General features: G+C 43.1%; 1 protein-coding gene across 1 annotated transcript; it reads left to right on the top strand.

The window, feature by feature from the left end:
• The first annotated feature begins 993 nt into the window (after positions 1-993).
• Positions 994-11,859, top strand: mlycd (malonyl-CoA decarboxylase). The gene is given in 8 exon segments (XM_083973774.1): positions 994-1,015; positions 1,018-1,050; positions 1,053-1,071; positions 1,073-1,625; positions 5,443-5,555; positions 5,688-5,844; positions 6,201-6,353; positions 10,688-11,859. Coding segments are annotated over 8 exon segments (1,572 nt in total). The 5' UTR covers positions 994-1,011; the 3' UTR covers positions 11,228-11,859.
• The last annotated feature ends 764 nt before the right edge of the window (positions 11,860-12,623 follow it).

Here is a 12,623-nt window from a genome sequence, read left to right as displayed (position 1 = left end):
TCACAGAACACATACATAGAAACAAATCATGCACAAATTTAAAGTTTTTTCTTTAGTTTTTTGACTATCATAAAAAGACATTCTATTCGGGGTCTTGTTGTCAATATATGAATTGAAAACATGAAAACACGGTAGGGAGAGCTGCACTGGGACATGTTTTCCCATATTCCGTGTTGTAAACTGTTTTCTTGTCTGTATACAATTGTCTATTGCACATTTGCCCATCGGGGTGAGGCGGGATCCCTCCTCTGTTACTTACACTGAGGTTTCCCCTGTTAAAAGGGTTTTCTTGGAGTTTTTCCTCAGTCAATGTGAGGGCCTAGGGCAGAGGATGTTGTAATGATGCTATGTGAAGCCCATTGAGACAAACTGTTTGTAAAAACGGGCAAACAACAAATAAAATTGCCTTTGCCTTACTGTAAAGGAGTTTAAAGCAGAAGTAAGCGATCCGGTCGTTTTGGCTAACTTCCTGTCAGCCGATGGAGTTAGCAGTCCCCGCCCTCGTCATGGATCTATTGGTCCTCGTCCCTACGTCACCACATTCACGCGCATCCCTTGGCTGCACACACAGAGAGGACCCCGCCCCTTTATGCCGCTCTCTCTCCTCATTGGATAAAGGTTGTAGGATACAAGGAAAGTTTTCTCCTCGGCTTACAGCAGAGCAGAGTGACTGACAGACCCGTGTTTCAGACCAAACACTCTATATAAGTGATTGCTGTCGGAAGATAGGCTATAACTAGCCTATTTAAGACTTATATTAACACAAACGTTCCGCTTACTTCTGCTTTAAATGGAAGTAATGAGCCATTAGACCATATTTTGTTGCCTGTAGGCTATTCCTTTAGGTATCACAATAGGACCTCACAATGCTTTAAATACCAGAAATATTTCAATCCCTTTTAATTCAAGTGCGTGCCTAATCTATCATGTGGGGTAGTCCCAAATACACCCATTATTAGTCCTCCAAACTTGTTGCAGTAGCAGCGTACTGTCTCTTTAAGAAACCCGGAAATGATCCGTCCCGTGTGTTCACTGGCCGTGGGTTCCAAACAGACAGCTGAGCTCCCTCCCGGGCGATGATATCCCACCCTGTTATCTGGGGCTTTCGCAGCAGTGTGAGGTGCTGGCGACACCGGACTGTCGTCAAAGCGGTTCTCAAGGCCTCACACATCAGCAGCAGTTGGCGCTGGTACTCTTCCCCACGTCGTGTCGGTGTCACGGGCATGGAGGAGATACTGACGAGGGTCGTCGCACCGTTAGCTACCTACGAGACGAGAGAGAAATCCCCCCCTCCTCCCGACTCAAGCAGCTTGGAGTTCATGCACTTCTACAAAAGTCTGGACACGGAAGACAGACTCGATTTCCTGACGAAGCTGTCACAAGACTTCGGCGTAGATCACAAGAGCGTTTCAGAGCTAGCTGTGAAGTTGCTAGACACTCAGTTGCGGGACTTGGCGACCATTTTACAAGTAGAGGACAGGCTCCGCTACACATTGACTCCCCGTTATAAACAGCTGCTTAATCATATAAGCAGGGCCGATGGTGGAGTGAAGTTTCTGGTGGATCTGCGAGCCGATGTGCTTGAAATAATCTCATCCAAAGCTAGCGAGAGCCCGCACGTCAAGGTAACGCATTTGTTTACATTTTCTACGGGTGCTCGCATGAGTCAAGCAGTGCGCGTTTAGTCGGCGCCTGAATAGCCGGGCATGGCTGCTGAGTGATATACGTTTAGAGACGTTGATGGTGTATTTTTTTACAACATTAACTTGTAGGCTGAGTGTTGCTATTTAAACAGCGAACCGACACAGAGGCATAAAATAAACCTGCTTCGCCCCCCATCACATGGTTCACATTTCATCACAGTGTGAGTGTCAATGACCTTTACTCCAGTTTACCACTTTAGGCAACAAGTGGAACTACAGTGGATTTTCTTTAATTTCCTCAAAGTGCAGGAAGTTTTTGCAAACAGGCTAGGCAGATATGTTTGGCATAAGATCATTTTAAGCTCCATTTCAGGATTTCCTTCATATTTTCTGCACATCTTGGCCAAACAGATCAACTTACAGTACTGATTAGAGCTTAAAAAGTCTTCTACTCCTGCTTGACAGTTCTTGTGCTAAAATAAACCCAGACACAGTTTCAGTCTATACATGAAGAGGCAGGAGAGTCACGCTGCAGCTGCAGCAACAAGGTTAAAGAGGTGAATATAAATCAGGCATGTAATGAATATTGTGAATGAACCTTTTGAAGACAAAGTGAAAAAGAAAGAAAGGAAAAACTTTCAAATTGGCGTCACACACATATGTGCCTGTCATGCTCTTTGTCCTGTTAATGACACATTCTTGACAATGGCAAAGTTGGTGGAAAGATAGCCTACCTGCCATGTTAATTCTTTCCATGTAAGATGAACGTCATCTAACACCATTTCCTCAGTCAAGTGTCTGTGGCCTGTTTTTTGTTTTTTTGCCCCACAGCAATAAGAACCATACTATTTTGATAAGAATACATCTTCTCATCTTATGCAAATATGGGGCAATTTGTTAAATAACATGCCAGCCTACAGTATAATTTAAGTCCACTTGCATTGTTAGCAGGTGCAACCTACTACTAAAACACAATAGAAGATATAATGTAAAGATGATTTCACTTTACCATAGTTAAGCAATCTAAACGGAAATCCTATTGTGTAGACTACTGCAGCTTTCTCTAAGTTTAATGCCTGCCATTAAACCCAGTGTGGCTTGAAGTACTTTTGTTTGCTGTATCCCTAAAGTGGACTCACACTGAGATTACATGAAACTGCATGTATAATTAAATTGACTGCTCGTGTTATATAAGATTTTGTGCTGTTAAATAGCTTTTTGTTTCACAGGCTATAACTCTGGTGTTAGAACAGAAATTACAGAAATTCACTATCAAGGAAAATTATTTTTGTATTAGAATAAAAAAAACACAACTTGTTTGATGTTGGCTTAATCTTAAGCACACTACCTCTGCCACTGTTGCCATATCATGTCCACTTTTCGCAGGATGAACTGCGCTTTGCTGATTTGTGAGCCTGTAAGGAAGAGATGCTTTAATCAAGATAACAATAGCGATAAGTGTGCCATCAAAAGCTGAGATGGTCAAATTAAAACTGCACTGTGTTGATTGATGAGAGAAATAGAAAGGGTTTCTACATCTTTGTGATAAGTTATTATGCTTTGTGTGTCTCTTTGGAGTAGAGTTGAAAAACGATGTGCCTTTGACCTGGCGTTATCAAGAGTTAAGAGCTACTGCTTAATATGATTTTTATACAGCTTGACTGCGCTTTTGCCAGAGGACCTCTCTTCTGCTGCTCAATATCTATTTTATTCCTGCTGAGAGGTGGCTCTGATGCATTTAATCTCAATAACCTGGGCTCACTGAGAGCTTTTGTAGTTAAAAAAAAGAAGGTTTTAGCTGCCTACAGAGCACTCGCATGTACTCAGTGCTGACCACCTTGGTTTCCGTAGTGCATAGCAATCTTTGCTTATTGTTATTGCTGGGATTGATTGAACTAAAGATGAGAAAAGGTCACAGTAAATGTGAAGCTTTTAGCGCCTGTATGATGGTATGTGCTATACCAGGGGAGAGGAAACGATAGACAATTAAAAAAAAAAAAGGGCAGATAATCAAAGAATCACTAAATCATACATGGGGTAAAGGTACAATTTCTAAAAGTTTGAAATTTGCAAGGCTGTAATTTCTGTGGTTCTTGTGAGTGTTTCACTTTGAATCCTATGCTAGATTAGTCTGTCTTGGTTGGATAATTGATTTTTCATGTTCTTCCTCACCCCCTCTACCTCCAAGCCTTTCATTTTTGCTCACCTGTCAAACTGAAGGAATGAAAGATGTAAAGACAAGTCAGGGATGTCATTTTAGTTCACTCTTTGGGATTACACAAAGTATTAGTGGAGCTATTTTTTCCCCCGCAGACACACTGCCAGGCTGACAAGTGGCATGCAGCCTACTGGAGAAAAGGTATTGGCACTCTCTGAGTCTGACGACCTGCAAACACTTTGGCAGTCAGTGGTCATTTGGCCTTGGACAGACACACTGTTCCTTCCAGGCACTGCTGCCTCTATCACTCTGTTTAATCACACAATAACTGCAGCTCAAGGTGGAGAGGGTCCTTGTAGCAGAGGCTGTATCAACTCACAACATCAGCACCACATGGCATTGATACAGCTTCAGTGTAAAAAAAAAGAAGTGTGGCTTCATTTTCTCTCTAATGGAGTGCAGGATTTTCTTCTTTACCATTTCCTCCTTTCCTCGCTCTCTTTCCTAACCTCAGGCTTCAAATGCCGGACCCATCCATTTCAAAAGACTTCATCTTCTGCTAGGTCAATGGAGTGCACTGCTCAGTTTGTCCTTCCTTTTGTGTGGATGAGAATTGGCTACCCAGGGCAACAACTGCAGTCTGGCGAATTGTTGATGTGATGGGATTTCTGCAGAAATGCCGGGCTGGGATTATCAGACATCATAGATTATTAAACCTCCTGCAGCTTGTGAAGTTTAACAAACAAACCTATAAATAATATAAACATGTATGTTTTCAAATAAATAGTATTTTTGTAGTATTATTTCTTCCTCGTTCAACACAATTGGGACATGTGGGGAAGAGTTATGTTAGTTTAATTTTTTATTGTAGCAATGGAAAATCTCTCATTCAGTGGCTTTTATACCATGGCTGTACTGGAGGTTGTTTATATTAGGTGTTATTATGACGGACAAGTGGGCATTAAAGTAAGAGAAAGCCAGCCTATGGAACAGCCCACATAAGCTGTATTTATGTGTTTGAGTGTGTTTACGTGTGTGCTCTATGCAGCACTTGTTTATGTGTTTGCGAGAGATTTGCTTTAAATGAAGTCTGACCTTTGCAGGAGGATAGGCCTGCTTTGAAATGGCAAGCTGTTTATTGAAGTACCTTCCCAACACCCATTGTGAGCTCAAACAAATTACTACTCATGATATGAAAACGGTCGACGAGCATACAGACACCCAAGGGACCGTATATATGGGTATGGAATCGATCATAGCCAACAGATAAACTTGTGCAAGCTTGCTGTTAGTTAATAAGATGGAGTGTGGGAGAACTCTTGATAAAAGAGGTCACGAGTTCATTTAGGCACGAAAAGGCGCAATTTCTATAGATGATGCAATATACGGTGTGTACCGTGACCTTCTTTTTCTTTTTCATCTGCATGGAAGATTTATCTGCATCCTAGAGCCCTACTTATACATTATATACTATAGGGCCCACAGCTTCATAAAATACATATGCAAGACAGGGTTTTCATTATCTCCAATGCTGCTGCCTGCTGAGCTGTTCTCAGCTCAGGAAAGAATGTGGTGAATTTTTGATTATCAGCTGATGTGGATTTTATTTCTGAACTTTGCACTTTTTTTTTTCTCACCCAGGATCTGAACAGCACGCTAAAGAGCCTGCTGTCTGAGTGGTTCTCTGTGGGTCTGCTGCGACTGGAGAGAATGACATGGCAGTCCCCCTGTGAGATCCTGCAGAAGATCAGCCAGTAAGAGCATTCATGCATCCCCCCCACACACTGTGCTTATCTTCCTTATTCATTTTCCTCTTTCATAACCACTGAAGTCTTGTTTTCCTACATAAAAGCAGGCTTAAAGACTAACTTTTAGCTCTTTGTCAGGTACGAGGCAGTGCACCCTGTAAGGAACTGGACCGACCTGAAGCGCAGAGTGGGGCCTTACCGCCGTTGTTATGCCTTCACCCATGCCGCCATGCCAGGAGAACCTCTGGTTGTACTACACGTGGCCCTCACTGAAGACATTTCCGATAACATTCAGGTACAACGCTGCTACAGGCTGCTGTAATGGTTTGTCTGATTTAACCACGACTTGGAGGATGGTAAAACATCTGGGAGGGAACACTTTGTTCCTCCTGTCAGTTGACAAATGGATTTAAACTGTAAGAAAAACTATACCAAGACCTTTACACTGCTTATTCCTCTGGCAGCAACCTCTACAGAGCTGACTGCCTCTTCTTGTTGTTTCAGTTGGAGGGGGAAGGAGTTTTTGTCAACACTGAAATTTAAGAATATCTGGTGTTGTTATATAGTACACATCTGAAATATTTTCTATATATTCTACAACTGCGATTACGAGAGGAACACTGAGAGTTTGTGTTTGTGTTTTTCTCTCAGAGTATCGTCCGTGAGTTCGCCACTCTTGACGCCGAGGAGGACGTTAATAAGATAAATGCAGCCATCTTCTATTCCATCTCCTCCACCCAGGCTGGCCTTCAAGGGGTGGAGCTGGGCAACTACCTCATCAAGAGGGTGGTGCGAGAACTGCAGGTGGGTGAAGGAGGTATTTAGGATGTACAAGTCCTTTCAGCAAAACATTAGTCAGAGAACTGTGAGGAAGAAAGTAACCGATCAAAGATCAATTTTTTAGGCTCAGGGAGCTCTCAAACTTAGTGCTTTCAAAGGTCACAAAGAATACAGAAAGAAATACCAATGAGACAATATTCGTTGTGAGAACAATACAGATTTCAGTATTTTAACCATTGCTTTGGCTCATAAAACCAGAGTTCAAATGTATAAAAGTCTCAATGCAAAGATCCACAAAATGACTAATGAGTGAGTCAATGCAACAAACCATTTCAAGCATTTTTCTTTATATTAACAAAGTAAATTGTGCACAAAATGACACTGTTTTCTCATTGCGATGCAAGTAATCTTTGAGTAAATTACCGTTCATTTAAAAATCCATCAACGACTAATTGTGTGGTTAGTCTGGTGCTCAGTCTATTAATTGTCAACGACCGCAGTGGAAAATACTCTCTTAGATTGTACTGATGTCCCAGGATCATTTTACTGTTTAAGATTCATGTCAGTTCACACTTAAGCAATTACTAATGAACAAACTGAAGTAGTATATGATTTGGTGTTAATCAAAACACTACAGGGATAGAGCCTATAAGCCATAATGTGAAATGCAGTGGAAAACAGTGCAGTTTTTTGGAAACCATTCTAGTCGACCTGTAATGGCTTGGCTTGGGTGAAGCGGAGGTGGCACTTAAGGTAAGAGAGGAGGCAAGGTTATGTAAACTCCTCTTATCTACAAAGAATAACCATAAAATACCCAGTTTTATCAGTGAAGTATTCACACCTACCTGTCCCATTATAGCTAAACAATAACCTCTTATCCTGACATAGCACACGGTGGCACATGCACTGATATAGCTGTCACCCCCCCACAGAGCTCCTCACCTTCTTCTTCATGGTGTAGTATCGAATAATGTTGCTTGCCTCCAACCCTGGAATAAAATGTTCCGCTCTGTGTGACTCACATGCTGAATTCAATTAAAAGCTGTATTTAAGCCTTCAGGTGAGGCTCAGCTGACAATAGTGTTATTCCAGTAAAAAAAATGGAGCTGTGACAGGCAAAATTAGTGTTTAATTGCTTTTCAAAAGTTTTTATTTTATTTTAGTCCAAGTTCTGAATCATAAAACTCCCCACTTGTTTCAACACATGCTAATAGGCACACGAATGCATACACACATAAACAAATAGTAGTCACCTGAAAGGCAGTAATGCAATCTCATCCATTCCTCTCAGTAAGCGCGTCAATAAGCGCGAGAGCCCTTGTTGGGCCACTCCAGCTCGCACTTGTTTAAATGAACGGAATATCAAAAGCCACTCTAACCCAACAGATGGGAAGCAGCTTTTTATAGTGTATCCCCATAAAAATCAGATTTCAGAGCTTTAAGCTGCTTCCACTTCAGTTTTTCATACAACAGTGCTGTTTTGATTTGCCGCAAGCTTTTTATTTATTTGCATTTTCATTAATGGCAATGTTCACTGAGCGCTGCAGATATTGCTGTACGCTTTCTGTGTCAGCATTAGGTGCTGTTTGTGTCAGAGGTAGGAAAGTAGGTTATTGCACTGTGTTGTAAAAGCCTCGCTAATGTGGATTGTTGTCTTCATCAAGAGGTCTACTAGCTTTGCATGTCAACATGTACTCCTGTTTAAAATAATAAATAAATGAAGGAAAGAGGTGTTCTACTTTTCCACCAAACAATAAACAGCAGTAACTACAGAGCAGCCGTACTGAGAAGACAGGGGTGAGGGGTTTAAAGTTTACAGGCAGGTAACGCATAGAAAAGCTTAAAAAAACATTTTCAAAGATAAATTCAGTATAAAACATTTATATTTGCTATTCTATTTTATTAACACATCTTCTCACCATAATTGTATTGTTTGCAAATGATTCGGTGGCTCATTTGTAGCCGCTTCACAGCGCAGAGGTTAGGTACCACTGAGCTGCACAAACACACGCTCTCATATATATTTAAACCTTTTCTGCTCACTTTTATCCAAAGTACCCATGAGTGCATTTTATTATGGCCCCAGTGAGAATTGAACCTCTGACCCCAGCTGCGTAAGTGCAATTCTCTGCCCTCAAGGCTACACAAAACCACAACAAAGACTTGTATTCTGCAGAGGCCCTGGCTGTCTGACAGGGCTTTACCTTACATAAAGGTGAAGAGAGGAGCTGCGTAGCCACAGAGGGACCACTATGGTGATGGATAGATGATAGAGTGGAAAAGAAAAGGTCACAGTTGTGATTTAAGGTGAGGAGAGGAGGTGTTGCTTGTCTTTGTAGATTAGACCCCGGAGCACAGTTCTGGCACTGCTCCTCTTTTTTTTCCTTTTTTTTTTTTTTTTTTTTTTACTTATCCTTACCTCTGAGTTCCCTTTTCCCTTTTCCTACTGCCTCTTTCCTTATTTCCACTTCGCTCTGTTCTTTGTTAATCCTGCCCACTCTTGACGCATGCAACCAGTAGTTTAAAGCAGAGGTTGGAGTGACGAAGAAGAGATCATGATGAGTGAGAAGAAACGGCACAAGGGGAGAGCTGGCAGGACGTGGAAAGCGAGAGAGGGGCTGGATTTTGAAGTGAAGGGAGGGTGAAATAAAAAGGAGGAAGAAAGGAAAACAATGTTGCAGAGTGAAGTAGGCAGACAGACAGCAACATAACATGTTCCTCCGGGGGTTGTCTGACACTTCCACTTTCATCTGCAGCCTTTCACTCTTTCTGCCTTCTGCCTGCCTGCCACATCGCTCCGTCACTTATCAACCCAGACGCCGGAGAGAGAGAGCAAAGACGGGCAGAGGGGGTGGGTGTGTGTGTGTGTGTGTGTGTGTGTGTGTGTCTTGACAAAAGGAGAAGGTAGTGAGTGGGGTGGCAGAAAACTCATGAGATGGGTACTGTAGGTGGGTGGTCTAGATGAGACGAAGACACGGGGGTGAGGAGAGTGAGAGAACTGGGATGGGTATGTGAGGTGAGAGTGCAAGGAATAGAGGAGGAGGAGGAGGAGGATGGAGTGAGAGGGAGAGAAGGGGAGAGGGGGTCATCCATCTCCATCAGCAGGGCAGGATGATGAAGCAATGGAAGTGATTTGTAATGCTGTCCCTGTCTGAGCATCTGAAGGCCTGAGCTGCAGCCTGAGCATAAATGAGATGTTTTTTCTGTGTGTGTGTGTTTGTTTTAAAGCAGGGGTTGAGTGTTCATCTCCCTTATTTCTGCTGTTGCAAAAGGTGTGCCTTTTGTATGAGGATATGAGGATGAAACCTCTGCTGCCTCTCATCTGTTTTCTTTACACCCTTTAACCTTATTTTCTCACCCTCATCCTTTTCTCAGTTTTCTTTTGTTGTTGTTGTTTTCTTCTCTTCCAGCTGGTTGAGGAGATTCTACACTGAGCTAACGCTGCATATAAACCACTGTGCAACTCTTTCAAAGCAGCGGATTAAAAAAAGAGAAACTTTTTGATTACTACTGTATATTCCTTTTTTTTTCAGATCAGGCTCCTAATGAAAATAACTTTGCCTTTAATATTTTGAGAATAAAACATGTTTATGTTTAAATTAATTACTTTACATTGTTCAAAACTTACTGATAGACTTCACTGTAGTCTTTTACACAGAATGAATTGTTCTGGTAGGCTGTAACTGCTCAGTGACTGGCACAAACACGAAGTGGTCAGCACAGTAATCGCAAATGACAGTCCTGTCTGGTGGCTCCGGCAACATGACTGTGCACATTCTCTGCGCTGGTCTGCAATTTTGCTGTAAAGCTCATGACCTGAGAGCTGTCATTGTCATAGCTCATGCTCCGCTGCTTTTTCTGCAAGATCAGACTGATCAGTTTGCATAAAAATAAAACTCTCACCTCCTGTTGCTTCAGATTTTCACACTTGCTTTTTCTGAAAACCCTTCTGAGACACTGATGATGCATTGAAGTTCCTCATCCTTATGTCAGTGTTAATTTATACTAATAATAGCTAAATATAGTAATCAACCCAGTGTTTTTCAACCTTGGGGTCGGGACCCCATGTGGGGTCGCCTGGAATTCAAATGGGGTTGCCTGAAATGTCCATTAATTGATAAAAAAGATTAAAGATTAAAAAACACCACACACAATCCTAAACAACTGTATTCTTTACTTTCACTTTCTCAAATTTAAATCGAGTTCAAATAAAATGCAGTATCTGAGCTGGCGCATCTTGATTGACGGGGTCGCCAGAAATTTGTGATGGGGTCACGAGCCAGAAAAACTTGGGAACCACTGAATTAACCTTTTTAGTAATAATAGTATTTCCCTCCCTTTCTCTTCATGTCTTCCAGAGCGAGTTCCCTCACATGGCCCAGTTCTCCAGCCTGTCGCCCATCCCAGGCTTCTCCTCCTGGCTCCTCAGCCAGTGCAGAAAAGAAAGCCGCGGCTCCGACCTCCTCTCTGAGCACGAGTGGCGGCAGGTGGAGCGGGCCATCGACTCGCCCTCGGGGGCGCCGCCGCCGGTCGACGCGCTCCGCAAGCTGATCAGCACCAGCGAGTGGCAGCGCTCGGAGCAGCTGACGCACGTCCTGGAGCCCGTCCTGATGCGTCTCTGTGCCTGGTACCTGTACGGGGAGAAGAGGCGAGGTTACGCCCTCAACCCGGTGGCCAACTTCCACCTGCAGAACGGCGCCACCATGTGGAGACTCAACTGGGACGCCGACACCAGCCCCAGGGGCGTGACCAACTCCTGTGGCATCATGGTGAACTATCGCTACTTCCTGAACGAGACCTCTAAAAACAGCGCGCTGTACCTGCAGAACAAGGTCGTCGTGGCGTCGGAGCAGGTGCTGGGGCTGGTGTCCCAGTTTCAGAAGAACAGCAAACTGTGATAAAGAGACGAGACACTCTTAAATATGTCTTCTTTTGGGCCTGCGGATGAGTTTGCACTTGCTATCACTAATGACTGGTGAATTTTATTTTGTTTGTCTTTAATATTTAATTAAAACCAGCTCCAGAAGCCTCGAATGGACACCAGATGATATTGTTTTTCAGTGGAAATTAGACCATTTTCTCACATGACGTGTCTCAGGCCGTCTGCTGTATGTCGTGCATAGGTTAGGCTGTTTGCCTCATTGGGTTTCTAGCAGAAAGTGTTTGATATTGTGCAAGTGTTTCCCAGGCTGAGAGACTGTGGCTAATGAAGCGTGAGGCATCTATCAATGCCTCTCCCATGTTCTTGGATAACAGTGTGTGTAATGGTGAGGCAGGAGCAATGAGAGAGTGCAGCTACTGGAATAAATGATGTTTAGGTTCTTTCATCTAGCTGAACTGTCTCACTGCAAACATGTGTAAGAATGGGAGAATGTTTTTTTGTTTTTTTTCTTTTCCTGGAGTGGGTTTATGTGTACCTGCTGTTACATTGCTTACTCCCACTAAAGGTTAATATATAAAGGCATGAAACCACAGACTGGAAATATTATTTCATATTAAAACGCTAAATAAAAATTGATTATTTTCTGGCTGTGCTGTGCTGACTCTGGTCCATTCAGGTATATCTTTGATCATTTTGCCTTCACACACACACATGCGCGCACACACACACACGCACACACACGGTCAACTTCTCTAGGGAGCCATCACTGATGTCCTAACTGCTCTGTACAGGTGCCAAGCAGGGCTCATATCAGCCCACACCCCATTGTTGTGAAATAATATATCACAGCAAGTTGACTGTGAAATTACATTTTATCTCTCCAAGGAGCCAAACTTTCTTTTCATTTTTTTTCACACTCTCTCTCTCTCCATCCCTCCCCCACCCTCCCTGCCCCCCCTTTTTTTCTCTGCCTGTGCCGCTCTGTGTCCTAGAAACTAATGGAGTGAGAAATAAAGTTAAAGTAAATGGCTAGATTGATGGTTCAGTTGTGAAGAATAGAGAGAGAGCGACTGAGGGAGGGGGTGGGGGTGGGGGGATAAAGAAGCATAAAAAGGACAGTTGTTTAAGGGATGCCCTTGAGAGACAGTGTGAGTGTCTCTGGAGATATTGGAGACAATAAGAGACCCATACCTCTGTGTGCACTGATGTGCGTGGAGAACACGGGAAAGAGCAACACTACTGTCATGCTGTCTAACAATGGCGGGGGGATGAACACTGTGGTGTGGGTTGCCATAGAAACAGTCGCGACCTACTCCACACCTGCATGCCGCTGGCAGCCAGGGCTTGTTTTGAGTCACCTTTGCCCGGGAATATGACGGATGGTTGTGACCACGAAGCAGTTTGGATTAAAA

Source organism: Trachurus trachurus (genome assembly GCF_905171665.1).
Source record: "Trachurus trachurus genome assembly, chromosome: 6".
Taxonomy (NCBI): Eukaryota; Metazoa; Chordata; class Actinopteri; order Carangiformes; family Carangidae; genus Trachurus; species Trachurus trachurus.
This window is presented reverse-complemented; position numbering and strand designations above follow the sequence as displayed.